The sequence below is a fragment of the Tursiops truncatus genome, chromosome 8 (assembly GCF_011762595.2).
Source record: "Tursiops truncatus isolate mTurTru1 chromosome 8, mTurTru1.mat.Y, whole genome shotgun sequence".
Lineage (NCBI taxonomy): Eukaryota > Metazoa > Chordata > Mammalia > Artiodactyla > Delphinidae > Tursiops > Tursiops truncatus.
In genome coordinates, this window is record NC_047041.1 from 20760549 (window position 1) to 20784713 (window position 24165).

Genomic DNA, 24165 nt, shown 5'->3' on the forward strand with positions numbered 1-24165 from the left:
GGCCAGAGCATAGGGGAACCGGGGCGGATAAAGGCACAGATCACAGAGCCAGGAAGTCTGATGCAAAGTGGGAACGTCAGTGTTTTGGACAATGAATCAGTCCTTCAGACTATATGGTCACTCTTGTTGCTTGCAATATTGTTAACGCCACAGAACATACTTCCCTGAAGCAGGCATAAATGATGTTTTTGTTTTCCCCCCTACTCCCTGCCTTGGTAAGGCAGGTAATTGGCATTGCTTAGAATCCACTACATTTGATACTGCTCCGACCCAGACGAGCTTACTCTGTCTAGATTGGGGCTCCATGTGTCAGGCAAAGTTACAAACTATTCAAAAACAAGACATACGAGGAATGGTTAAAATACTCAGATTATTAAGCTGATAGAGGGATGTTGGTGGTGATTTAAATAATGACCTTCAGAACGTCGTCTGGTAAATGACTGATGTTAGGTGACTTTTCTCTGCATTTGAGTCCAAAAGTTTTTGAAATAGTCAGATCCCGAAAACAAAAAGGTAAAATAATTAGCATTATTACTAATGCTATGTTGATGCTGCAGTAAAACAAACACACAAACAGAACAACGTGCAGTGACAGGGCTGGGAACACAAATAAGCCGAGAAGCCTAGATTCAAACTTCATTTTCAGTTTCTAAAGTGTTTCCAAGTCAGATATTTCCAAGTTTGGATGTCAGGAAAAAGAAAAAACGGTCCCCAGAGGCCACATGCAGAAGAAGGGCTGTAGACACAGACTGACTAACATTCTGTTTCCTGCTTTTTATTTGATTTGATTCTTTGAAAAAAATAGATATAAGAATAGCTGTTGTGCAGCCCAGCTCGAGGCTGGCATAGGCGGGCTTTGAAAAGATTCTGTACTTTCTGTCTCTTTGTGATGATGTTTGCTGCTGTACAGAGCAAGAGAAACAGAACCTAGAGGCTGGTTTCCCAAGCTCCACAGTAACTACCCCACCCCCACCCCACCCGCCAGTGAAAGCACTGTCCCTTGAAAGTCAGTTGTAACAATCAGTTGTTTATTTTCTATTATGTGCCAGACGCTGGACAAGGTGCTTTCTCAGAAGTTCCAGCCAGGTGAGGGACTGGGATAAGGGATATAGCCCAAACTGCAGATCCAACAGGGGATCTCATGCTCACCCCCAGGACCTGAGCTGAGCACTTTCACAGACCTTCTGAGTGTTTTCCTTACAGAAAATAGACTTTTGCTTCTCTCTTCTTTCCCATTCTTGTCAGTTCAGGGTTCGTTCATGCATCCTAATAACCATATATTTCATTTTCCACCCACTCGGCCTCCTTGCCCCTTCCCACTCGGTCTGGGGAGAACTCATAAACGTCGTTGGTCACGAAGCCACTCTCCATGCTCACCAGCGTCACGAACCCGCTTTCGGATGGGTTCATGGCCACGTTGTCATAGTCACAGGACACAGTGTCGGGAGTGGCCTCTCGCGAGCGCGCTCGGAATGAGATGTTCTTCAGGTCCGGCCGGGTCTCGGCTAGATCAGCTTCGTTCTGCTTTCGTATGACATTGTAAACCTCTAGGTCCGGGCTGTTCCCCGGCTGAGGAGCGGGCCAGGTGGGGCGCTGCTCCTTCGTGCTGGGGCCTGGCTGCCCCCGTTTCCTAGGAGTAAAGAGAACCAGGGCTCAGTGGACAAGGGGACTGAGAACATCCCGGTGCCCCTGTGCAGGCAGGAGGGGGTCATTCTGGGCAGTCACTACACTGCACTTCTCACCTGCCTCAACCTACAGGTCAAGGTTTCGGGTGGGGTGGGAATAAAAGAGGCAAGTGTTGTTATGTATCTATCACTCACTGCTGCCAGAGCACAGAACAGAGGTGATGACTCTGGGATCCCCAGAGCCTCCAGAGGGTCCATGGATAGAATTGCATGGGGGAAAATACCACATTTAAAAAAATCCATCTCTAAGTGAAATTGAGCTTGTCCTTCAGTTTTGAATGTGGGCAGTTAACCTGAGTCGTAATAGCTTTTTTTGTTTTTGTTTCTGTTTTTTTCTTTTTGGCTGCACCACTCGGCTTGTGGGATCTTAGCTCCCCTCGGCAGTGAAAGCACGGAGTCCTAACCACTGGGCCACCAGGGAATTCCCACTAGTAATGTCTTGACTTGTTCACCAACGGAAATCATAGATATTTTCATATCACATCACAGTTATGACTTAAGATGTCTTAAAATATTTTATGCTCATCTCTACTTCAGTATTATGATACTTATACTCACCACTAAATAAAGAAGCATTAATAAAGGAGCACGTGTATTACCGTTTCACATTAGTTGTTGGAGATATTTTGCTAAACTATATAACAGCATTATTCCTTCCCTTGTAATCCAGTGTGATTTATTTTATGCATTTAAAAATATTGTTCTGGGAAGTGATCCGTAGGCTTCACCAGACTGCTACAGGGGTCTGTGGCACAAAAATGGTTAAAACCCCGAGACAGACTCCAGCTTCAAAGCCACAATCCCACATTGTGGTGAGGTGCTAAATAGATAGGTAAGGGAGGGAAATCAAGACCCAACCACAGAGTAAGCAGTTAGAAAATATATTTGCAAGTTTTTGAACTGAACTCTATTTTTAGGTTAAAAGGAATTAACTAATGAAAATGATCATAGGAAGAGATAACAGTTTTGAGTGCTTACTATATACTCATTCTGCATATATTAATTGCTTTAATTCTTCTAATAATCCTATAAGGAAGTTATTATTAAATGAAGCAGGATCTTCATTGGAATCTTACTAGTTTATCTCAAATTGGTCATCAAAGGGAGTCAAGTCTTAAACTGCACCTTTGCTTTCCTTCTTCTATGTAGACCATGATGATGGGGAATAAAAAGGTAGCTGAGAAGACCTCTGGTTACCTCAACAATGGTGGCACATGATCCACTAACAGAGGTGCTTTAGGCTACTTAGTGCAGCTATTTTGTAGCAATCTACACTTGTGAATTCAATTAAAAGTCAATTAAAAGGATTTGGCTGTTTCATTTTGAATTAAGTGGTTTAGTTTCAGTGGTTTGCCAGGCTTTGGAACAGTCGTTTTCAAAGGGCTCACTATTCATTCCTTCACTCACCCAACAAGCATTCCTGGAGTGAGCGCATACATGCATGAGAGCACTTTGCTGAGTGATGTGTGGATGCACAGATGAATAACACAGTCTCACCCCTCAAGTCGTTTAAAATCTTCCACACACACAAAAATTAAAGAATGTAAGATCACTCTCTTAATCATAGCTAAGCACAATGCTTAGTACTTCTGAGTGCCCTGAGCCCATCAGAAAATTTACTCTCAAATCTGTAGAAGTGATTGTCTTGGAGCTGCTGTGGCTGTTAATGAAGTCCAAATCTTGAAGAGTTCAGAAAACACAAAGGTTTACATGATGAAGGTTTTACTTGCCTCCTTCTACAGATCCAAACCCAACATACACCTGTGGTGACCACAAAGAAGAGAAGGGGGACGCTGGGGATTAGGATGTAGGCAAGATTCAAGGCAGCTTCTGAAAAGAAAAGCACACTTTATCAGCACTGGTGGTGTTTCTGTGTGCTTCAAAACAGACTTAAAAAAGCACAATCAACACAGAGCATTCCAAGGAGCTCATTCTGGAAGGAAACAGATATGGTTACCCAGACAGCAAAGTTTCAATAAATGAGGCTTTTCTACCTGTCCTATTATCTGAAGTAACAGAGAGAAAAGAAGTTTACATTTTTGGGTTTCTTGCAAATATAAGATGGGCAGTTTTGTTAATTAAGAATTTTTTTCAGACGAAAGAGGTTATCTCTTTTCTCATTCTTCCTCTTTGTTAACAAAGATGAGGCTGCTTGGGGGTGCTGGTGTCTTTGACTCTAAGGACAGAAACAGTAGTTTCCAAGGTGGGATTGGGGAGAGGGAGGAAAAAAGAAACAAGCCAGAAGTCTCGGTGTTATTGCCAGGAATGAGAAGGTCACGTGTAACACATGAATCAGACTGTAGAGCCTTACTGACGTTTCTGACCGCTAACTGGATCCAGCTGGGCCCATGAGCAGCGACTGCGGAGGGCACTTAGAGATCTACCATCCTTACCTTTCCTAAGACTTAAGTCTTAGAACCAGAGAATTTTCCCTCAAGGGGCTTTGGGAGGAATCATGATTGGGGACTGATCCCTTTCCTACTCCTACTGGTTAAGATTCTCAACCATCCAGAGGCCGTGGCTTTGTTTTTCTGTGAGGCTACAAACCTGACAACCACCAAAAAAACCCTCCAAACAAAACCTACTTTAAATACCACCGTAGTAACAATGAGCAATAAAAATGCCACCCACTGCTGCACAGCACTTTGGATTTTTTAAAAAGCATTTTCACACATTACATCTGTTGTATAATAAAGAATTTGACTGGGCTTTGTCCCTGGTACCTGGGCGGGAGGCTCTAAATCTTTGGAATTTCTCGGAAATAGGAGTAACTTCCTTATTCATGAGCCCTTCAGACCAGATCAGAGTTTATACTGACAGAGATGTCTCAGGATGGGGGCTGTTGGGGCCTAGGGGGTGAGTTCAATTACACGGCCAACGATCAAATTAACTGTGCTACGTAATGAGACCTTAAGAAAATCTCTGCACGCCAAAGCGCGGTGGAGCCTTCCGGCTGGTGAACACGTTGATTTGCCAGGAAGGTGATTACCCATCCTGGTTCCACAGGGAGAGGACACAGAGAGTCCCCATTCGAGACCCTCCCAGACCTTACTGTATGTGTTTCACCTGGCTGCTTCTGATTTGTAACCTTTATAATAAAACATAGTCATAGGTATGGTGTTTTCCTGAGTTCTGTAAGTTGTTCTAGTGAATTATTGAACGCGATGGGGCACTCCCTGGAATTGTAGCCAGTTGATTAGAAGTGTGGGTGGACTGGGGACCCCTGAACTTGTGGCTGATATCTGAAGTGAGGGCAGTCTTGATGGGGACTGAGCCCTTAACCTGTAGGGTCTGTGCTAACATGGGGTGGCTAGTGTCACAACTGAATTGCAGTACTGCACTATCCTGTTTCATTTTATGGACACAGAAATGCTCTCAGGTAGGTGAGAAAAATGTTATTACTTCTATTATGCAAATAACTAAACTGAAAAATTAAGTGTTTTTTAAAAATTTGCCCAGTGACAAAACTCAGATCTTTCTTTTTTGTCTTAATTGAAATATAGTTGACATATAATATTATGTTAGTTTCAGATGTATTCTATACTGATTTGACATTTGCATACATTATGAAATGATCACCATGATAAGTCTAGTAACCAGCTCTGATCTCCCTCTTGAAACTCGAGGTGAGAGTTGAGGTTAGCACTCCAATTAGCACTCCAATTTATCACTCCATTTTCTTTTATCTTTTATGTCCATTTCCTCTGTTTGTCTCGTAAAGAAATATTAATCATGGCCTGGGTCTTTCTGCTCTTATTTCTCTACATCCATTCTCTAGTTCCCCTCCCCCCAAACAACTTCTGGGAGGTTCTCAAGCCTCATCTGTCTTCATGCAGATCTTTTTTTACCTCCTGTCTTGTCTAATCGCCCCAATTGTCTTAGGATAGCTCCATTTGTGTATTTCACTGACAAAATCTAACATATAATGCAGTTTTTACAAAGTCATAAGTGCTCTGTCCGGTTCTATTTTTAAGTTGCTGTGGGAAAGAACCAAGTAGGGTATATAATCATGGGGAATTCGTGATCAGGAGAGTCCTATTATCTATTTTTCTCTGGGAGAGTTCTGTACATACCTTTGCTTTCTTTCAGCGTTTCTGTGGCATCTTCTTTCTCTGTGTCTTCTGGAAGTATGGGCATTGCTGTCTCTGTTCCTTCACCTGGAGAGAGACACATGGACTTGAGAACCTGGAGAAAGGCATCAAAATCCAGATATTCTCTGAGGTCCTACCAGCTTCAGGGTGGGATGCCAAAAAGCACCAGCATTGTGACCAGTGCCATTTATAAACCCAGGGAAGTAAAAGAATTGAATTTGCTGACCTAGAGGTTTACTTGTCTTTATCTTTCTGGTGAGACTTGCTGCGAAGAATCATGTACGGACACAACCAGCAGGCAGCTGACATCAAGGCCCATAACGTACTGAAGTGCCAAGGGGAAGGGCCGACAACTCACTTCTAGGACCATAAATTATCAGTTTGACTTGCTTCTTGGATCATTAGACTGGATTATTCCTTTCATATTGTCAGTAATGACAAGTAACATCCCAAACTGAATTTGCAACTATTACTTTTCAGATATTTGAGAGAAAGACAACGCTAGTGAGATTAATGAACTACTGGCCATGTCCAGTGTGGCATATACCTGTCCAAAGGGTCAGGGTTAACACCAGTGGTCTTTCTGCTGAATAATCTGGTTTAAAGAACACGTGGTTCTAAACCTGTGAAAAGCTTCGAAAGCTGTGAAACAGCCCAAATTAACTCAAATCTCAATTGACAGTCTTACCTCCAGGCCTTGTAGAAGGAGCTGTTGGTTTCTCTATAGCAGAAAGAAACAAGAATGAGAGCAATAAGTAAATTTCCATGCCATCTGAATGAAGATGGCCAGAGCATGGCATCCATTTATTTGTTCATTCAGTTGTCCAATAAATTTCATTTAGTATTATCAGACACTAGAAACCAGGTTAGTAAGTCCAAAGAATCTCTTCTGCACAAAGACTAGCCTTTCCCCAGTTTTACTTGGGCACTTTTTCTTTTTTAAAAAGTAAACTTTTTAGTTTTAAAACTAAGAGTTTTAAATATGAGAATTTCCAAATATACGCAAAAGTGGAAAGATCAGTGTAATGAACCCCTATGTACCATCACGCAGCTTTAACTCTTAGGAACACATGGCTAATCTGGTTTCAACAATAATCCCCACTCCTCCCCGGCTACACCCAGGCCTGCGCTGTTGTAAAGCAATCCAAGACATTTGATCAATTCCTACTGGGGATATTTTAGAGCAACAAATACTGATCTCCAAGCAGTGGAAGTGGCCCGGGACTAAGGAGACCATGGCCAGCCCCAAGGCAGAGCCTGGTGACCTAGAACACGAGTCATTTAAAATATTTCTAAGAGCCTCAGGATAGTCGGGCTGCACAGACGACCTACATCAATGTTTTTACTTTTGGCTGAAAGGGTGTCAGCCTTTTGTACTGGCGGTGACTCTACACTGATCAGATGCTCTGGGTTCAGAGCGTCAGGGTCCATAAGGTCAAGAATTCACAGTCCTAAGGCCAGGATGTCAAAGCTATTCTGAAGTTTTATGCAGAAAGGAAACTTTTAAGCGTGGGTGTGTGTAGAGATGATGCAAATCCATTCATTTATTAAAAATGTCTGCTCTATGATAGAAACAGCATCATGCTCTAAATGTTTTATTAAAAACAAACACGATTTATCCTGATAAGAGCCTGATGAGGTGAGTGCGGTTCTGAATTTGCACACAAGGAGACTCAGGTACAGGGAGATTAAACACCTTGCTCAAATCTCACAGCTAATAAGTAACTGAACTGGGATTTTAATTTAAAAAATTCAAATGAAAAATTAAAATCACAAGGAGACAAATTCTGTGCTAGGTGTTAGAGATACAACAGCAAGTGAAAAGTAGTCCCAGCCCTCTAAGGAACTTATATTATACAGGATGGGGAAGTACAGGAGAATATTAACACATGAATTTTGTGATATATTGCAATACATCATATATTCAAAGACATTACACGAGGTAGTCATTTTCTTGTCCCTCCATAGTTCAATCCACTGGGCAAAACTGCAGTGAACATGGCAAATTAACGCAGCACTTCCATCCATTGCTGCAATGGTCTGTGACACATGGCCTCAGATGATTTGTCTCTGATTTCCACTGAACGCATCTATGCCTTTAGCACACCCCAGGTGGAATCAAGTGATCAGATCTGGCTAGCATACCACCTACTCTATGTGGTCATGTTGTCAAATCTAGTTTTAGATGCTATCTTTCAACCTGTCCCTTGCCCTCTGGTATAATGGGATGTTGTGCCATCCTGTTGCAACCATACTGGGTGACCTTCCCCTAGCCCATCAAGCGCAGGGATTAACTGGTCAAACATGTGTATTTCCAGACCTCATGCCAACCATATAGTGAAGGGGACAAACTTGTAAACAGGCAGTTAAAGTACTGTGTGTGTGAGGTGTTATGAGCCTCATGGGAGGAACACTTAACCTAGTTTTGAGGGGCCCTGGATGCTTCCCAGAGGAAGTGATTTTTTAAAACTTCTTATTTGGAAATAATTTCAGATTTATGGAAATTTGCAAGACTAGTACAAAGAATTCCCATGTATCCTTCACCAAAATGTTACCATTTTATCACGTTTCATTTATATGATTATTCTCTCTCTCTCTTTATATATATCCTATATATTTATATCTACAAGTCTATATCTAAATCTGTACACACACACATACATACACATATATATATTCACATACAGACGCATCCATAACTTTTTTCCTGAGAATAAGTTGCAGCCGTAGTTACCCTTTACTCCCTTAATACTTCAGTGTGTATTTAAGATGGGAGGGGGGCAATACTCCAACATAACCATAGTACAATTATCAAAACCAAGAAATCAACATTGATATATATATCAACCAATCGACAGATCTTATTCAAATTCTGCAGATTGTCCTAATAACGCCCCTTATAGAAAATCACCATTGTCATCATCATCATTATCATCAAGGATCACCTACTGCACTTGGTTGTGATGAGAGAAGGTGATGTTTAACCTGAACCTGAAGGCTGAGAATGAGCTGACAAGGAAAGAGGGAAGGGTGTTCCAAGCACTGGAAACAGCAGTTAAGAGCTCTTGGGGAACTTCACAGGGGGCAGAGGGGAATGGGATCGGGGAGGAATAAGAGTGGTAAGAACTGGAGCTGGAGACAGGCAAGGGTCTGATCAAGGCAATTTTTTATGGCGTGCTGAGGTGTGTGAACTTATTCTGAGGAGGGGGGCCACGTAAAGGCAATGTGTTAGTCTTTCTCTGTGTGCCCATTTCTCTCTGCTGGATCTATTCTTGGTCCTTCTCTGTGTCCTGGAGGCTGAACTCTATGGACTGTGTCTTGCGGCTCCCTTGTCCTTTTGCTCTTTTTTGGTTGCGTTGGGTCTTCGCTGCTGCACGCGGGCTTTCTCTAGTTGCAGAGAGGGGGAGAACGGGGGCTAATCTTCATTGCAATGCGTGGGCTTCTCACTGCAGTGGCTTCTCTTGTTGTGGAGTATGGGCTCTAGGTATGCAGGCTTCAGTAGTTGCAGCACGCAGGCTCAGTAGTTGCGGCATGCGGGCTTAGTTGCTCCACAGCATGTGGGATCTTCCTGGACCAGGAAAGACCTTCCCGGACCTTCTCAAACCCATGTCCCCTGCATTGGCAGGTGGATTCTTAACCACTGCTCCACCAGGGAAGTCCTGTCCTTTGGTTCTTGATTGGACTTAACCAGTAGGAGGCAGAAGCAAGAGATTAGAGAGTAGGAGAAGAGAGGGGTCCTGGCAGTTATTCCCCAGGCCCCCTTCGCACGTCACTGTGGTTTGACAGTAGCTGCGTTCTCTGGTTACAGCTCCTATTGGGCGGCTCCTCTTCCATGACTCCAAGCTTTCTCTGGAGTCCCTCCCCTTTGCTCCTTGAAACCTGGGGGTAGTAACAACTTCCCATTGTAGCTAATTCCTGGGCACTTCACCATCTCATGCTCTGTGCCCACATCTTGGCAAACATCATTTTATTATACTCTTCTCATTAAACCCTTTGAGTGTGCCACCTTTTTCCTGCCAGGACTCAGTGTAAATCAGGCAGTAGCAAAATTAATAAAGATTATGATTAAAAACAAAACCTAACTAGGTTCAAAGTACAAAAATAAAAGGCTATGAAAACAAATGTCAAAATCTCACATTTCAGAAAATATTTAAGAAGTACAACATTTTAAATCATGGAGATAATAGGATATGAGGAACAAAAGTGATGGGCAGCCAGTTTGTAACAAGCGCCTTGCTTTAATTGCTCTAAAAATGTGCCCTGCTAAGCCAGCCTCAGTCCTTGCAACCTCCCTGCCTGAGACAACTCTGTATGGTGGGGAAGGCCAGGTCTTTGGAGAGAATTCATCCGAAGGGGTGAAGAGGGAGGAAAAACAACTTTAGCAGCAAAAGCACAGTCAAATTCAGACAATTTAAAAATGACAGGATTGTTTAGTCCCTCAATAGATGTAACTAACAAGTCATTCTACTTCTGTCAGGAAAGGATGCAGAATTGGGGTCAAGCAGTTGGCTTCAGGGAGGTGAGAAACTTCCATAACAGATCAAAAATCACTTCACGTTTAGATCAAAGTCCAACATAATGGAGGAGTTTGGGAAACCTCAGCACAGTGAGACTACAGGCTTGTAGCCAATTCAAAACCCTTCACAGATTTAGAAGCAAACGTCAATTAAATTTGCAAGGCATGTATTTAGAGGGTGCCCTACGGAGCAGGATGATGCCCTGCTCATCAAAGTGACTTCTATCTGCCCAGTGTCAGTAAAATTGGTGTATTTTATCATCTACCTCCTCTGGTCATTATTCTGTTTCCTTAAAGCCCCAGAAAATAATGTCACGTGGCTGGTAGAAGACTTGCAGGAACAATGGCCAGCTTCCTTTCATATTTCTTCTTTACAGTAAGTCCACTACATACGAATGAGTTCCGTTCGGAGAGCACATTTGTAAGTCCAACGACGTTAGCCTAGGTATCCAACTAACACAATCGGCTATATAGTACTGTACTGTAATAGGCTTATAATATTTTTCGGACAAATAATACATAAAAAACAAACAGAAAACATTTTAAATCTTACAGTACAGTACATTTTAAATCTTACGGTAAAGTACAGTACCAGCTGCATCGCCACTGCTTTTACACTTGCTTCAGGACATCCTGGGCTTGAAATAAAGATACTGTACTACTATACTCTATACAGTACTGTACACTAAAGTACAGAAAAGCACAACCACTTGTGGAGGATGTGCGCATGTGACAATGTACGCCAGACACGTGAACTAACTTACGGGACTGGACATGCAAACGTAGGTTTGCATCTTTGAAAGTTCACAACTTGAAGGTTCGTATGTAGGGACTTACTGTATTCCAAGCTCTTACAGCATACAATCTCATATCTCGAAGGAATAAGAATTATAATTGTCCACTTGGAGGGCTTTTTGTTTCTTGAAGTTCTCATAATTCTTGCCTTATCATACATAAATTAGACCCTTCCATTTCTTCATCCTTTCTCTTAGCATCTAATACCCCTCTCCTGTGCTAGAATTATTCCTCAGTGAGGAAGTGTCACTACATCTCCCTTCACAAGAACTCCCAATGTTTAACACTGCTGGCATTTGCAACAAGCTTTCGCAGAGATCACGTGACAAATTCTTGGAACCAGCAGCTGCTTATGAAATGAGAGAGGAGGTTGAGAATTCAGCCATATAACTTGGGAGAGGATTCATTACCAGCGGAATATTTGCAGATGAAATTGTTCTTCATGGTGCATCGGTCGTCATTCCACTGGAACATGTAGGGGCCCCCGATTCCGGCGGGTGCTGATGGCTGATGGTACATGACCACGCAGACCTCGCTGCCGCACGAAGGCTCATCCACATACCAGTTCCTGTAGGAAAGGGGTCAAGAGTGGAGGCAACTGGAGAAGGATACCACAAGACTTCAAAGCCTTTGTTTTCCTATCAAGTTCCACTAAGCCAGGAACTTAAGAGACAGGGAGGAACTGAAGTGCTTCCAGTAAGTAGAACCACGCTTTCTAATACGGACATCACAATCAATCATCTGACATTTGCCTTTGCAGGGAGGGATATATTACCATATATTGTCTGCAAAGGAATTATGAGAAAAAGCAGCCAGCAGGGCAAGTCTGGATGATCTTATTTCTTTTTTGCTTTCGGCTGACTGGGTTTTGTTTCTCTTTTTTTTAGAAATCAGATGCATTGAGAGAGGCATGGCTTATCTCATCCAGAGCTTGCCTTGCTTCCATCTCCCCATGCTTTTCAACAGCCATAGCTGCCTTCCTAGCTCTGAGGAGCGGATAGAAAATTCAAGCATCTGAGCAAGACTTTCCAACATGTAGAGGCTTCAAAGCAAGAGATGGGTGGGGGCAAAAGCGGGAGGCCCAAGTAGTCTTCTTCAGGTTTTAAGTTGTTTCTACTTCATCAGGCCGATGAGCCCTTCTTCAGCCTCTGCCGCCTGATTTCTTGTCTCTGTTTCCCTAGCTCCTGGACGGGGTGCACTAGCAGCCCCAATGGTACTTGAAATTAAATGATGCTGCCACCCAGTTGGATATGTGGGCACCAGATTAAAGCCTTAGATTCCATAGATAGTTTAAATGCTGCGAGCACCCACCCCATGTGCTGACTCAGGGCTGGGCTTTGTAGTTCGCCTGTTACTCACCTAAGCAGTTTCCTTCCGGGGCCCAGATCTCCCCTGATGCTCGGCTATTGAGATGAGCCCTGCTGCTCTGCCTAGCTCTTGTCAGAGCCCCTCCTTAGGAGACAGCTAAGAGACAGCTCTCTGTGTAGCACCCTCATATGGCTCTGCTTGAGTCTTGTGCTGCAGTTCACCAAAAGGAAAATCCTCTGCTGAATCCACTGGGTTGAATTCGCCTGGATGGTAGCTGAGCTTGCAAGTCTGCTTGGACACTGTCTGGAGAGCTGGAGATCCTGACTGGGGCTGGGCTCTGCACCTCATTAGTCACCTCCAGGCAATTTTCCAACCCTGTTGGTAGACCTCCTGCTTGTCTGTTCTCCTCCCCACTGGCCCTATGGCTTTATGTTATTTTATTTCACAGGTGATGGAATGGTTGGAATATTATGCCTGGCATCTAGTTACTGGACTTGAGCCAGGTTTCAGGCTTGGAACTCACTGCTAGAAGGAGGAAGACCCTGCAACACCACAGTAGGTGCCCATGGTAATTTCCTCTATTCTCCCAAAGGGACCTATGGCCATTTACTCAAGTAACCATATGCTGGGGAAAGAGGAATACCCAAATATTACAAAGACTGCTGGACACAGAGTGCAAGTCAACACTGATACCCAAAGACTTGAAGTGTCATTAAAACTACCCTTTTGAGTGGGAGCATATTGAGGCTAAGTAGTAAATGGAGTTCTGGCCCAGGACTGAAATGGGAGATAGATGGGCCCCTGGGCAGGACAGCTGGTGTTTGTCAAGTGGAATAAAATTGAAGCTTTGTTCTCACCCAGACACTCCAAGGACAAGGCTAGTGGCAGAAGCTGAGCTCTGCAGGAATAAAGAGATAAGATGACCACTCCTGAGGTCAAGGAAAACTTCTTTGTCTGCACATGCACAGAAAGGCTCCTTGAGGGTCAAAAAGGGAGGGGGCGCCACCCCATAATAAGTGTGGACATATCCCCACAGGCCTCTGTGGTGGAATCCATCTTAGCAAAAAGTCGCACATGCATATTAGGGAGGGTCCTAGGACTGGTCAGGTGTGAAAGAAGAAGAGAATTGGCCAAAGGTAAACAAAGACCCAGAAGGACTATCCTATATAAGGGATTTAAATCACCTCTTTACCGCGCTCCTCATTAGAGAGGATGCCTGAACCCTTTCTCTCTAGGTGTGTATTTCTGCCTTGCTTCTGTCTTAAATAAACGAACTGCTTCTCTGTGTGCTCTCCCACATGTTATGCTGTGTCTCTAATAATAAACGTTGTACCTGCTTTTATAGTTTTTGCCTCCTTGAGAAACGCATTTTCCAGTGGGGGTAACAGCTAGGGGAACTTTGCTTCTAGCCTCTAGCCCCTGGTGGACTAGTGGCTAGGATTCCTGGTTTTCATCCAGGCTGCCCAGGTTCAATTCCTGGGCAGGGAACTAAGATCTCTCTTCAGGACCACTCACTGCTGTCTCTCTGAGATCAGGACCAGCTCACAGTGGACCCATCCAGTGGTCATTCCCCAGTCCTAAAACATATGAATTGAAAACTTATGGGGTAAGAGCTATAATAGTGGAGAAGGTCAAGTGGAAGTCTCTGAAACTGCACTCTTCCCTATTCTCTCCAAGATAGTAAATAGAAAACAATATCTTATCCAGGCGAAGATGACAGAAAGTAGTGCCACTCCTAGAGACCTAGAGAATGCAAGGATGGTATTCCCTGTCATATCTCTATATAATTCACTAGTCTGGCTCCTGCAAAAACCAGGCAGATCCTGAAGGATGACACTGGAGTAGCACAAATTCAACCAGCTAGAAGTCTCAATTGTACCTACTATGCCATTTGTGGTATCTTTGCTAGAGCTGCTTAACACGTCCTTGGGTACCTAATACGTAGATTTGGTGAGTACATTCTTTTTCACCTGTATCAGAAAGAGAATCAGAAAACAGTCTGCATTTATTTGGAATGGACATCAGTATACCTTTATGGTCTTTCCTCAGGACTATACTAATTTTCCTACCCTCGGTCATAATATGATGTGAAAAGAGACTGCCTGGATATCTTGCAAAAAATCACACTGGTCCACCATGTTGCTGACATCACGCTAACTGAACCAGATGAGCAAGGACTGGAGGCCTTAGTAAGACTCAAGTGCTCCAAGGGTTGGAGGTAAACGTTTGAAGATTCAGGGGCCTGTTACTTCATGAAACTGGGTAGGTGTCTAGTGATCTAGAGAATGCCAGAACACCCCTTTCAAATTACAGGTCAAATTACTTCATCTCACAATAATTTGAAGTGTCTTGCAATACTTTTAAGAAGGAAGCATAGCCTGGGGTAGGTCTCTTTGGGTTCTAGAGGTGGCATATTTCACACCTGGGAATACTGCTCTGGCCTATATACCAGTTGACATGAAAGACAGGTGTCTCTGAGTGCGGTCCAGAGCAGAAAAGGACTCTGAAGCAGTTCTAGGCTGTGATGGAAGCAGACTTCCCACTTGGGCCATATGATCCATCAGACCCTATTATTAGAGGTATCAGTGGTGAGAAAAATAATGCCATATAGAATCTGTACAAGCTCCAACGAGAGAATCACAATGCAAACCCTTAAGATTCTACGGCAAGGCCATATCATCTATAGATGAGAAAAAAATCACCTTTTGCAAAGCAACTCCTGGCTTGATACTAGGCAAGGAGCACCAAGAGAACATGCAATCCACTTGCTCAATGTAAGAGAGACACTGTCAGACATACCTAGTCAAAAGATTAGGCAGGCCTGGAATCAATTCATTACGAGATGGAAGAGGTATATTTAGGACCAGATGGCACTGTATGAACAGGTAGAGCAGACTGCCATGACATCTACCACTGTTGTACCAGAGCCTGTCCCTCAGCTTACACCTATAGCTGCATAGAGGAATCCCTTACGACTAGCTGATAAAGGCAGCCTAAGCTTGGTTCACGGATAGGTCAGCCAAGCATGGGGGTACAACTCCAAATGGGCAGCAGCTGTACTACAGTCCCACTCAGAGGTGGTTCTGAAAGATCGAGTGTTAAGGAAACATCCTCCCAATGGCCAGAGCTTAGCTGATATACCTAGTTAACCACTTAGTATAGAAAGACAAGTTATTAGAGATTAGACTATATAAAAACTCAGGGGTAAAGGCAAAGAGCTTAGCCAGTTGATTAGAAGTCTAAAAGCATAAAGAGTGGAAGACTGCGGACAAGGAGCTCTTGGATAGAGTGATGTGAATAGACATATGGGAGTAGGGGTAAAGTATGAAAATCTATCATATGTTAAAGCCCACCAAAAAGCCTCTAGCATGGAAGAGGCACTAAACAACCAGGGAGACAAAATGACTTAGCCAGTTGATGTCAGCCAGCCTGTTATCAGCTGCCCCAGCTCTGGTATAATAGATACATACTAGGGTAGCCATGGTGGCAGGGATGGAGGCCATGCATGGGCTCAACAGTAGCCATTCCCACTCACCAAGGCTGATCTAGCTACTGCCCAACAACCAGTCTGCTGGGAACAGAGACAAGCCTAGAATCTGGTAGCAAGTTGACTACATTGGACTCCTTCCATCCTGAAAGGGGCAATGATTCATGTTGATAGGAATAGACATACAATCTGGGTATGGGTTTGCCTTTCTAGCCTCAAGGCCTTAGCACCACTATCCAAATGCTTACACAGTCTTTGATCTACCAGCACAGAATTCCAAATAAGATCTCATCAGACCAAAAAACCTGGTTTATAGCAAAGGAGATGTGGGCGTAGGCAGGGGATTTACTAGTCACATCACATATTCACCCATCCTGAAGCTGCCAGTTTGACAGAGTGATGGAGGAACTTGTTGAAAACACAGCTGAAGCACTAGCTTAGAGGCAATACTTTGTGAGGATGAGCCAACATCCTCCATGACACAGTGCACATTTTGAATCACTGACCTTTGTATCATCCTGTGTCATCCAAGAGTATTCTGGGGTCTGGGAGCCAAGGGATGTAGAAGAAAAGTTTGAAGCTAACAGAGGTTGGTTCATGAGGTTAAGGAAAAAAGGCCTCTCTATAACAGAAAAATGCAAGGTGAAGCAGTAAATGCTGATGTAGAAGCTGAGGCAAGTTATCCAGAAGACCTAGCTAAGATAATTCATGAAGGTGGCTAAACTAAACAGCAGATTTTCAGTGTAGACAAAACAGCCTTATAATGGAAGATACCATCTAGGACTTTCGTAGCTAGAGAGGAGAAGTCAATGCTTGGCTTCAAAGAGCGGAATGACTCTTGTGTTAGAAACTAATGCAGCTGGTGACTTTAAGTTGAAACCAGTTCTCATTGATCGTTCCAAAAATCCTAGGACCCTTAAGAATTATGCTAAATCTACTCTGCCTTTGCTCTATAAATGGAACAACAAAGCCTGGATGGCTGCACAACTGTTTACAATATGATTTACTGAACATTTTAAGCCCACTGTTGAGACTTACTGTCAGAAGAAAAGATTCGTTTCCAAATATTACTGCTCCTTGACAATGCACCTGGTCACCCAAGAGCTCTGATGGAGATGTGCAAGGAGATTAGTGTCGTTTTCATGCCTGGTACCACAACATCCATTCTGCAGCCCGTGGATAAAGAAGTAATTTTGACTTTCAGGTCTTATTCTTTAAGAAATACATTTTGTAAAGCTATAGCTTATGAAAGGAGGAGTAGCCCTGCTTACCTTCACTGGTAGTACTTACTTGGGGAATTTGTGTTTCTTGTCTCTGCAATGCTGAGCTCTGTGGGTTTAGAAGTCCTGGTGTATTCTGGGGGAATCCTTCCACCAGAAGATACAGCAAGAGTGTTATTGAACTATGAACAATGGCTGCCACTTGGACATTTGGGGATTCTTGTGTCCAGGAACCAGCAGGCAAGAAGAGGAGTCATTCTCTTTGCAGGACCCTAATCATGAGGCGAAGGTATCTCGGCTGTTACAAGCTGGGAGAGATATGTTTGACAGCCAGGTTATCTACTTGGGTACCTGTTGGTACTCATGTGCCCAATTTTGATGGTAAGCAGAAAAATGAAATCACTCCAGCGTAAGCAATGCAAGTTGACTAGGCCTCACACTCTTCAGGGATGAGGGTCTGGGCCCTGCCACAAGGTAAGAGAGCCATTGAGGCTCCCCGAACAGAGGATGAGGGGAATCTAGACTGCACAGAGCAGGAGGGGGGTCAATAAATATCAGTCGTGGCGCTGGGACCAGCTGCAGTGGTGGGGAGTGTAGTTCCTCCTAAGCTTCCTTTCTAAAGTTTCTCCCAGGAGAGAGGCCCACGAGAATCTTGGAGGAATGACTCCTGGAACTTAGATGAAGGTGTGGATCTGAATAGCATAATGGGTAAACTTCATGCTGTCTTGAATGGAATAGGTAATAAAGATATATTCTAATCTTCATTCTTTTGATTGAAAATGAGTTTAAATGTTTTCCCCATATGACTGTTTACCAGTTAGATTTTCTATTTTGTGAACTGTTTGCTCAGGTCTTTTGCCCCTTTATCTTTTGGGGTTTTACTGACTTATACAAACTTTTAGTGCTTTTTGACTTATATTAACTCTTTATTGTAAAAAGATCATAACTGTTAAATTTCTTACAACATTTTTCCAGTCTTATGCCTGCCTTTTAATTTTGATATTTTTTGACGTTCTTCCACGTCACTGCTTTTCTTAGGGAGGGATGATGGCAATGCCATGGTGCTGGGGGGGCAGGTGTGTGAAGTGAGTCCAGTGCTGTGGGTTTAGAAGGGCTCTACAAACTGCAGGCTTCCTTAAGTCCCCTCTTGGTCAATCCAGAGAATTAGATCTTGGCTCTAATTTCTTGCCTGTCATCATAATTTCCTGCAGTCTGGAGCCCTTCAGCCCCACAGGCCTTCAATCTCTCACTGGGTCAGCAATCCCACTCCTGGGCATACATCCAGAGAAAACCATAATTCGAAAAGACACATGCATCCCAATGTTCACTGCAGTACTGTTTACAATAGCCAAGACATGGCAGCAACCTAAATGTCCATCAACAGAGGAAGGGATAAAAGATGTGGTACATATATACAATCGAATATTACTCAGCCATAAAAAAGAACAAAATAATGCCATTTGAAGCAACATGGATGGACCTAGAGATTGTCATACTGAGTGGAGTAAGTCAGACAGAGAAAGACAAATATATGATATCACTTATATGTGGAATCTAAAAAAAGGGTACAAATGAACTTATTTACAAAACAGAAATAGAGTCACAGATCTAGAAAACAAACGTATGGTTACCAGGGTGTAAGGGGGTGGGGGGAGGGATAAACTGGGAGATTGGGATTGACATATCCACACTAGTATATATAAAATAAATAACTGATAAAGACCTACTGTATAGCACAGGGAACTCTACTCAATACTCTGTAATGGCCTATATGGGAAAAGAATCTAAAAAAGAGTGGATATATGTGTACGTATAACTGATTCACTTTGCTGTACACCTGAAACTAACACAACATAGTAAATCAACTATACTCCAATAAAAATTAAAAAAAAAAAAATCTCTCACTGGGGTTCTAGTCCAAAAGGCCGGGCAGCCAGAATGACTGACTTCAAGCATTGTGTGCCACTGAAGCTGTGCTTCTGGGCCACCCTCTTGGACAGAGTTCTCTGGGCCTAGGTTAAGGCTGATTTACCACCTTCGCCCCACTGCTTTGGTCAGTGGCCCTGCCAGTACTGCTATCCCTTCAGGGCTCTGCCTGGCTGGGACTTCTCTTCCACACTGACTGGCACTGTGGATCCAGCCTGCCTCTTTTTGCAGCTACATCAAGTGAGTCAGCTGCTGTGAGTTCCACACACTTACCTACCTAAATGTTGCTGTGCTGCCATCGATCCAGGCATAAAGGTCCTGGCAGGCTGTGCCATTGCTTTGTTTCTCTTCACGCCTCCTAAGCCCAATCCAGAAATCACCATCAGAAGCCAGGAGGTTTTCAATGAACTTTTCTATCAGTCTCTGTTCATCTTCAGACTCGATGCTGACTAGCTGGCCCCCATCTCTCCTGCAGGCTGCTCTGGCTTCCTCAAAGTTCAGTCTTCGAGAAGCATCGTGGAAGTAGATGACTTCATAACAAGGCTTCTGTGTTCCTCCCCGGCAGACTGGCTGACCTAGAGAAAAAAAGAAGCCTACCTATTTTAGTGCCCCCAACATATACCAGAGCAGGGACGCTTGGAGGCATCTGAATGAAGCTTCAGGAATTCTGATTACTCATCAGTGGCTTGTTTTAGTGTCATTAAGCTCTCAGAGCAAATTAATACCCCTTCCAGTGTGGAGACACAGTGATTTAGACTCCATGTTTTCTTTGTTCCATTACAGATTATTGAAAAGCAGACATTTAAAATTAATCTTTAAAAGAGAGGTAGATGAAGATTTATGGTTTCACTTAAAGGCAAACAAATAACACTTCCATGCCATTAGGGAGTCGCAGGAGACTAAGTGTGGCTTAAAGTGAGTTATCTCTGTTTGGGGGTTCCTTCAGGTAAGAGAGGCATTCTGAAGTCAGGCGTGGGCTCCTTTACCCTGGAACCCTCTGCGTATGTATCAATAGCAGGACTGAATATTCACCCAGTCTACGGTATAAGCAGAAGATAAAAGCATCAGATCCATGGGGTTTTCTGCTACTGGTCTTGCCTAAAGTCAACAGCTAAAGTTCAGTGAACTCTTACTGTGTGTCATGTACTATGCTAAGGGCTTTTGCATTTACATACATACCTTATCTCATTGAACACTCATAGTAATCCACTGTTGTAGATATTGTTTATGCCCCATTTTACAGATGAGAAAACTGAGGCTCAGAGAAATTAGTCTGGCTAAGGCCACATAAGCTATCCATAGCATGACTTGAGTCAGAACCCAGATCTGATTACAAAGTCACAGCCATAACCACTGAACTCTGCTCCCCATGCCACCACAGGCTCAGGTTGCACTGGGAGCCCATGTAATATGTCTCATCTGACCGACACCCGAAGGGCTGAAGACCATCAAGGACAAATGAATGAGATTCTACTGAGGACGGATAAAAAATCGTTCACCAGTACACACCACCCTGGCTTGTGTCTGGGTGTCTAAAGCCGTGCTGCACCCAAAACATTAGCCTCATCGCTCCTTCGTTAAGTCAGTATGTATTGCATGTACGCTCATGCCTGGCACTGTGCTAGGTGCTGGGAATACAGAAACACTTGCCGCTTCCTAACCCACAGGAACACACAGCATGTTTCTGGATCCAGATGTACAGTGAAAACCAGATTTCAACAAGGGGAATCCCTTGCAATGCAGAGCCAGTCTGTGGGCTGTGGGCGTGAATTACTGCCATAGAGCGAGGAATAAAGGATTTTGGTTTGGGAAACTCTTCCCAGCTCTCATAGAATGTTCTCATTTTCCTAATTTGTTTTGCAACTGTGCACAGAGCCAGATAGCATTAGTTATTCCCCAAATTGTCCAGAATACAGAGCAAAAGGCCACAGGCAGTTAACTGCATTTTCAGTGCTTAAATGGGAACAGAGCACATACAGATAATCTGGAAAGCCCCTGTGAATTCTTATTTTCAGTTTCTTCTTTCATCGCCTTTGTAAAGAAATTTTCAATAAACAAGTTGTAAAAGTTTCGCTTCTTCTCCCTTTCTCTGTCACTTTTCTCCTTTTGCTGAATAGAGAAATTCTAACAGGACTGCTCCATCAGCAAATTAGGAGGCCTCAAAAGTGGGACATTCTCGCTAAGGAGGTGTTCCAGAGAGACTAGGGACCACTGGCCAGAGAAGCTGTGGCTGAGATGCTCCCTGGGGAGAAGGCTGGGTCAGCTCAGCTTTATGAGTCCTTAAAGGTGGCTCCAAATGAGGCAGCAGAGGAAAAACAAGTGAGCCCCAGGCACCCCCAAGGTGGAGTTGAATTTACTGGCAGTCCCCACTTTTCCATCGTTGGATTATCAAGGGAAAACATAACACCTTAAACGAGTTTCCTGTATGGCCCAGCCTGGCCACACATCCCAAGTCAGCCAGTGAGTGCCAGAGGGAGCCAGAGCTGGAAGAAGGCCCAGGGTGCATCTGGTCCCCCTGCCTTCAGGAAGTGTTTCTCTCCTCTCATTTGCAGGAAGGGGAAGGGCGGCCACCGAGGACAGAGCCCGTGCAGCCGTCACCCAAACAGCTGAATTCGGTTACCCTCCCATTTTGCCACCCGGCACCCCACCCCATCCTGAAACCAACTTTAGATTCCTTCAATCAGCTTCGGAAGCACCGATAACGGAGCGGAGGTTTTCATTCCCCTCCATCCCTCTTGGCCAATCTGTTGCCTGCGAAGGAAACCTGAGACAGGGGAACGGACATCCCCTCCGCCGCCCCCCACCCCGCACCGCCCCGTCTCGACATGCAGAACAAATGGAAGAGGCAAGGAGCCAGAGCACTGTACCTCCTCTGAGGTCCAAGTCCGAGGCTGCAGTGACACGACAGGAGGAAGGAAGCAGAGAGAGTCATTCCCCTGAGTCAGGCGGGGCTTGCCCCGCGCTAACTAGGCTTCTTTCCCGATCTCTAAGCGCTCTTATTCCAGGCGCTGGATCCTTTCCCCCCAGAAGAGACCAGGAGTAACGGGCTGGGGTTTCCACGGCACAGCCGATCCAGAATCCCTACTGTACGCACCGTCTCCCGGGACAGGAGACCTCCCTGGTGGGCAGGACAAGCCCTGCGTGGGGGTCCCGGGGACTACTGCGCCGCTCTCAGTGGAGCGGACCGAGGGGGCGCCTACTGGGGCAGTTTGCTCACTGCCCCATCTAGCCTACGTCTCTCGGTATTATGGCAGCCCTGGGCGGGGAACGGACTTCGCGCGGTCCAGGACACGCAGGGAACCGGCGCTAGGCTCAGCAGCCGGGCGATTGCCCCTCTAGAAGTAGGGGCCGCCGCAGGGCTAAGTCCATTGGTGGGGCGGGGGCGCCACCCCTCCACCCACGCCGCGGAGGGCCAGAGAAGAGGCACCGTGGCCCTAAGGACGGTCAGCCTTAGGTGGGGTGCAGTGGGTGCCGCAGCCCAGCGCCCGGGAACCAGCCCCCGCCCCAGCGCGCGCGCACTCACCGCTTAGCAGGCGACCCGTCGCGCCCCGGAGCCCTGCCAGCAGCACTGCCAGCAGCACGGCCTGCAGCGCCGCTCCCGGCTGCATGGCTCGGCTCGGGTGCGCCTTCGGACGCCGGGGCGCTAAGGCGGTGGAGCGGGAAGACCGGCAGCGGCGTGCCCCGCAACTTCAACGGCGGGCGGCAGCAGCATCTCCAGAGGACCGACGGACCCGGCGCCCAGAGGAGGCGGGGAGGGCGCGGAGCCAGTCCGTCGCCCCTCCGCCCTCTGGGACGTCACTGCGGAGAGGGCAGCCCCGCCGGCTGGCCCGCCCCCTCCAGGGCCTCCTCCAGCGCGCTCGGCGCCATTCACCCCGCCCGCCCGAGGGGAGCGAGCAGAGGAGGGGAGCCAGCTCCCCACCCCAATTCGAGCTTCCCATGGAAATGCTGCGTTTGCCCAGGGAGCGGGGACGAGGAAATCCAAGACTGGCTTCTCCGAAATCCGATGAAGACCGCACTGTGGCTGAAAACACGACCGCATCTCGCCCCCACTCCTCAGGGGCACAGCCAGTTTCCCAGCGTCCTAGGCTCCGCAGTTGGGAGAGGCAAACTCTGAGACCTGCCAGGGCTCGGTAGGCCGCTGTCCAGGCACTCAGGGCTACACCTGAGAAAGGAATGGCGGATGAAGAGAACAGATGCTCAGGTAGGCAGGGTGACCACTGGCCCGGCAAATTTTGGGACAGCGTGGATAGCGTCCAGAGAGGCTAAGTTGGAGTTCTGGGCGAGAGGAGAGTGGACTTCCCAGAAGCCAAAGGGTGTTCTTGAGCCCAGCAAGGAAATAATAGTACTTTTTGCAGGGCACATGGGTGTAGGTGATTGTTCAGCCTTGTGGTAGAAAGGAGATGACCCCCTCACTTTTCCCCCAGGAAAGAGTGACCTCATTTCCTTTGGAAAAGCTTTCCTCACCAACCCAGCCCTCAATGTGTGCTCCTTTTTCTAAACTCCTACAATAGTCGTGTTTTACATTTACTTCTTGTTGTAAACAAAATGTTTTCAAATACATTCAAATAATAAAGTGAGCCTCCTGTCCAAAAACTAAAGTACTAAGTGCTGGGAGGTGGGTCTGATTTGCCTTTTCCCCTGTACCATGCTCTTGTGAAGCATGGCAGAAGCCCCATCTTGGCCACTGACTTCTGAGTTTTGGTCTCAGATTGAGCCCTTGCAATTTTAGACAAACAGGCCTGATTGAGCACAGGCTGGGGGATCTGTTTCAGTATCAGCTGGTAATACTGGGAAGCTCTGCTACTGCAGAAAGCAGCAGCATTGGCAGGAAGAGGGCTGATGTTTATGGCAAGTTCATTTACAGCCCATCTTTATGTCTGAATTAGAATATTTCACATCCAAAATACATTCTTTTTAGAAATTCCTGATAATCAAAACAACCAAAGGGGAGCTGATATGGTGAATAGAAGCACCTGAGTTGGCATCAGATATTCTGTTTCCAGTCCTGCTTTTCTTCACTTAATGTCTGTGTGGATTTCAGCAAGTTTCTTTGCCTAAATCAGTTAACTCTTGGCAACAATAAAAGTTACCTTAACTTGTGAAGGTTTGATAAGGCAACTAGATATGTAAGTGTGCA

General features: G+C 45.2%; 1 protein-coding gene across 10 annotated transcripts; it reads right to left on the reverse strand.

The window, feature by feature from the left end:
- Positions 1–1007: 1007 nt before the first annotated feature.
- On the reverse strand, positions 1008–22789 carry LAYN (layilin). Of its 10 annotated transcripts, XM_073808222.1 has the most exons (9): positions 22552–22789; positions 21896–21919; positions 19306–19603; positions 17173–17211; positions 11498–11655; positions 6465–6497; positions 5759–5842; positions 3416–3515; positions 1008–1630 (listed from the first exon to the last, which is right to left on the reverse strand). In XM_073808222.1, exons 1-9 carry the CDS (start codon positions 22634–22636, stop codon positions 1267–1269), a joined length of 1185 nt encoding a protein of 394 aa, XP_073664323.1. In that variant the 5' UTR covers positions 22637–22789; the 3' UTR covers positions 1008–1266. The 10 variants fall into 10 exon arrangements, with proteins under 10 accessions (XP_073664323.1, XP_073664325.1, XP_073664324.1 ...); XM_073808224.1 differs by lacking the exon at positions 6465–6497; XM_073808223.1 differs by lacking the exon at positions 21896–21919 and having other exon boundaries at positions 22552–22788.
- Positions 22790–24165: the final 1376 nt, after the last annotated feature.

Bases quoted from the DNA above. Each gene is read 5' to 3' on its own strand.
- LAYN (XM_073808222.1), bottom strand. From the start codon at position 22,636: ATGCAGCCGGGAGCGGCGCTGCAGGCCGTGCTGCTGGCAGTGCTGCTG. The intron at 19,604-21,895 runs GTACAGTGCTCT...TTTTTTCTCTAG, and splicing joins GGACTTGGACCTCAGAGGAG to GTCAGCCAGTCTGCCGGGGA. The intron at 1,631-3,415 runs GCAAGTAAAACC...CTTTACTCCTAG, and splicing joins GTTTGGATCTGTAGAAGGAG to GAAACGGGGGCAGCCAGGCC.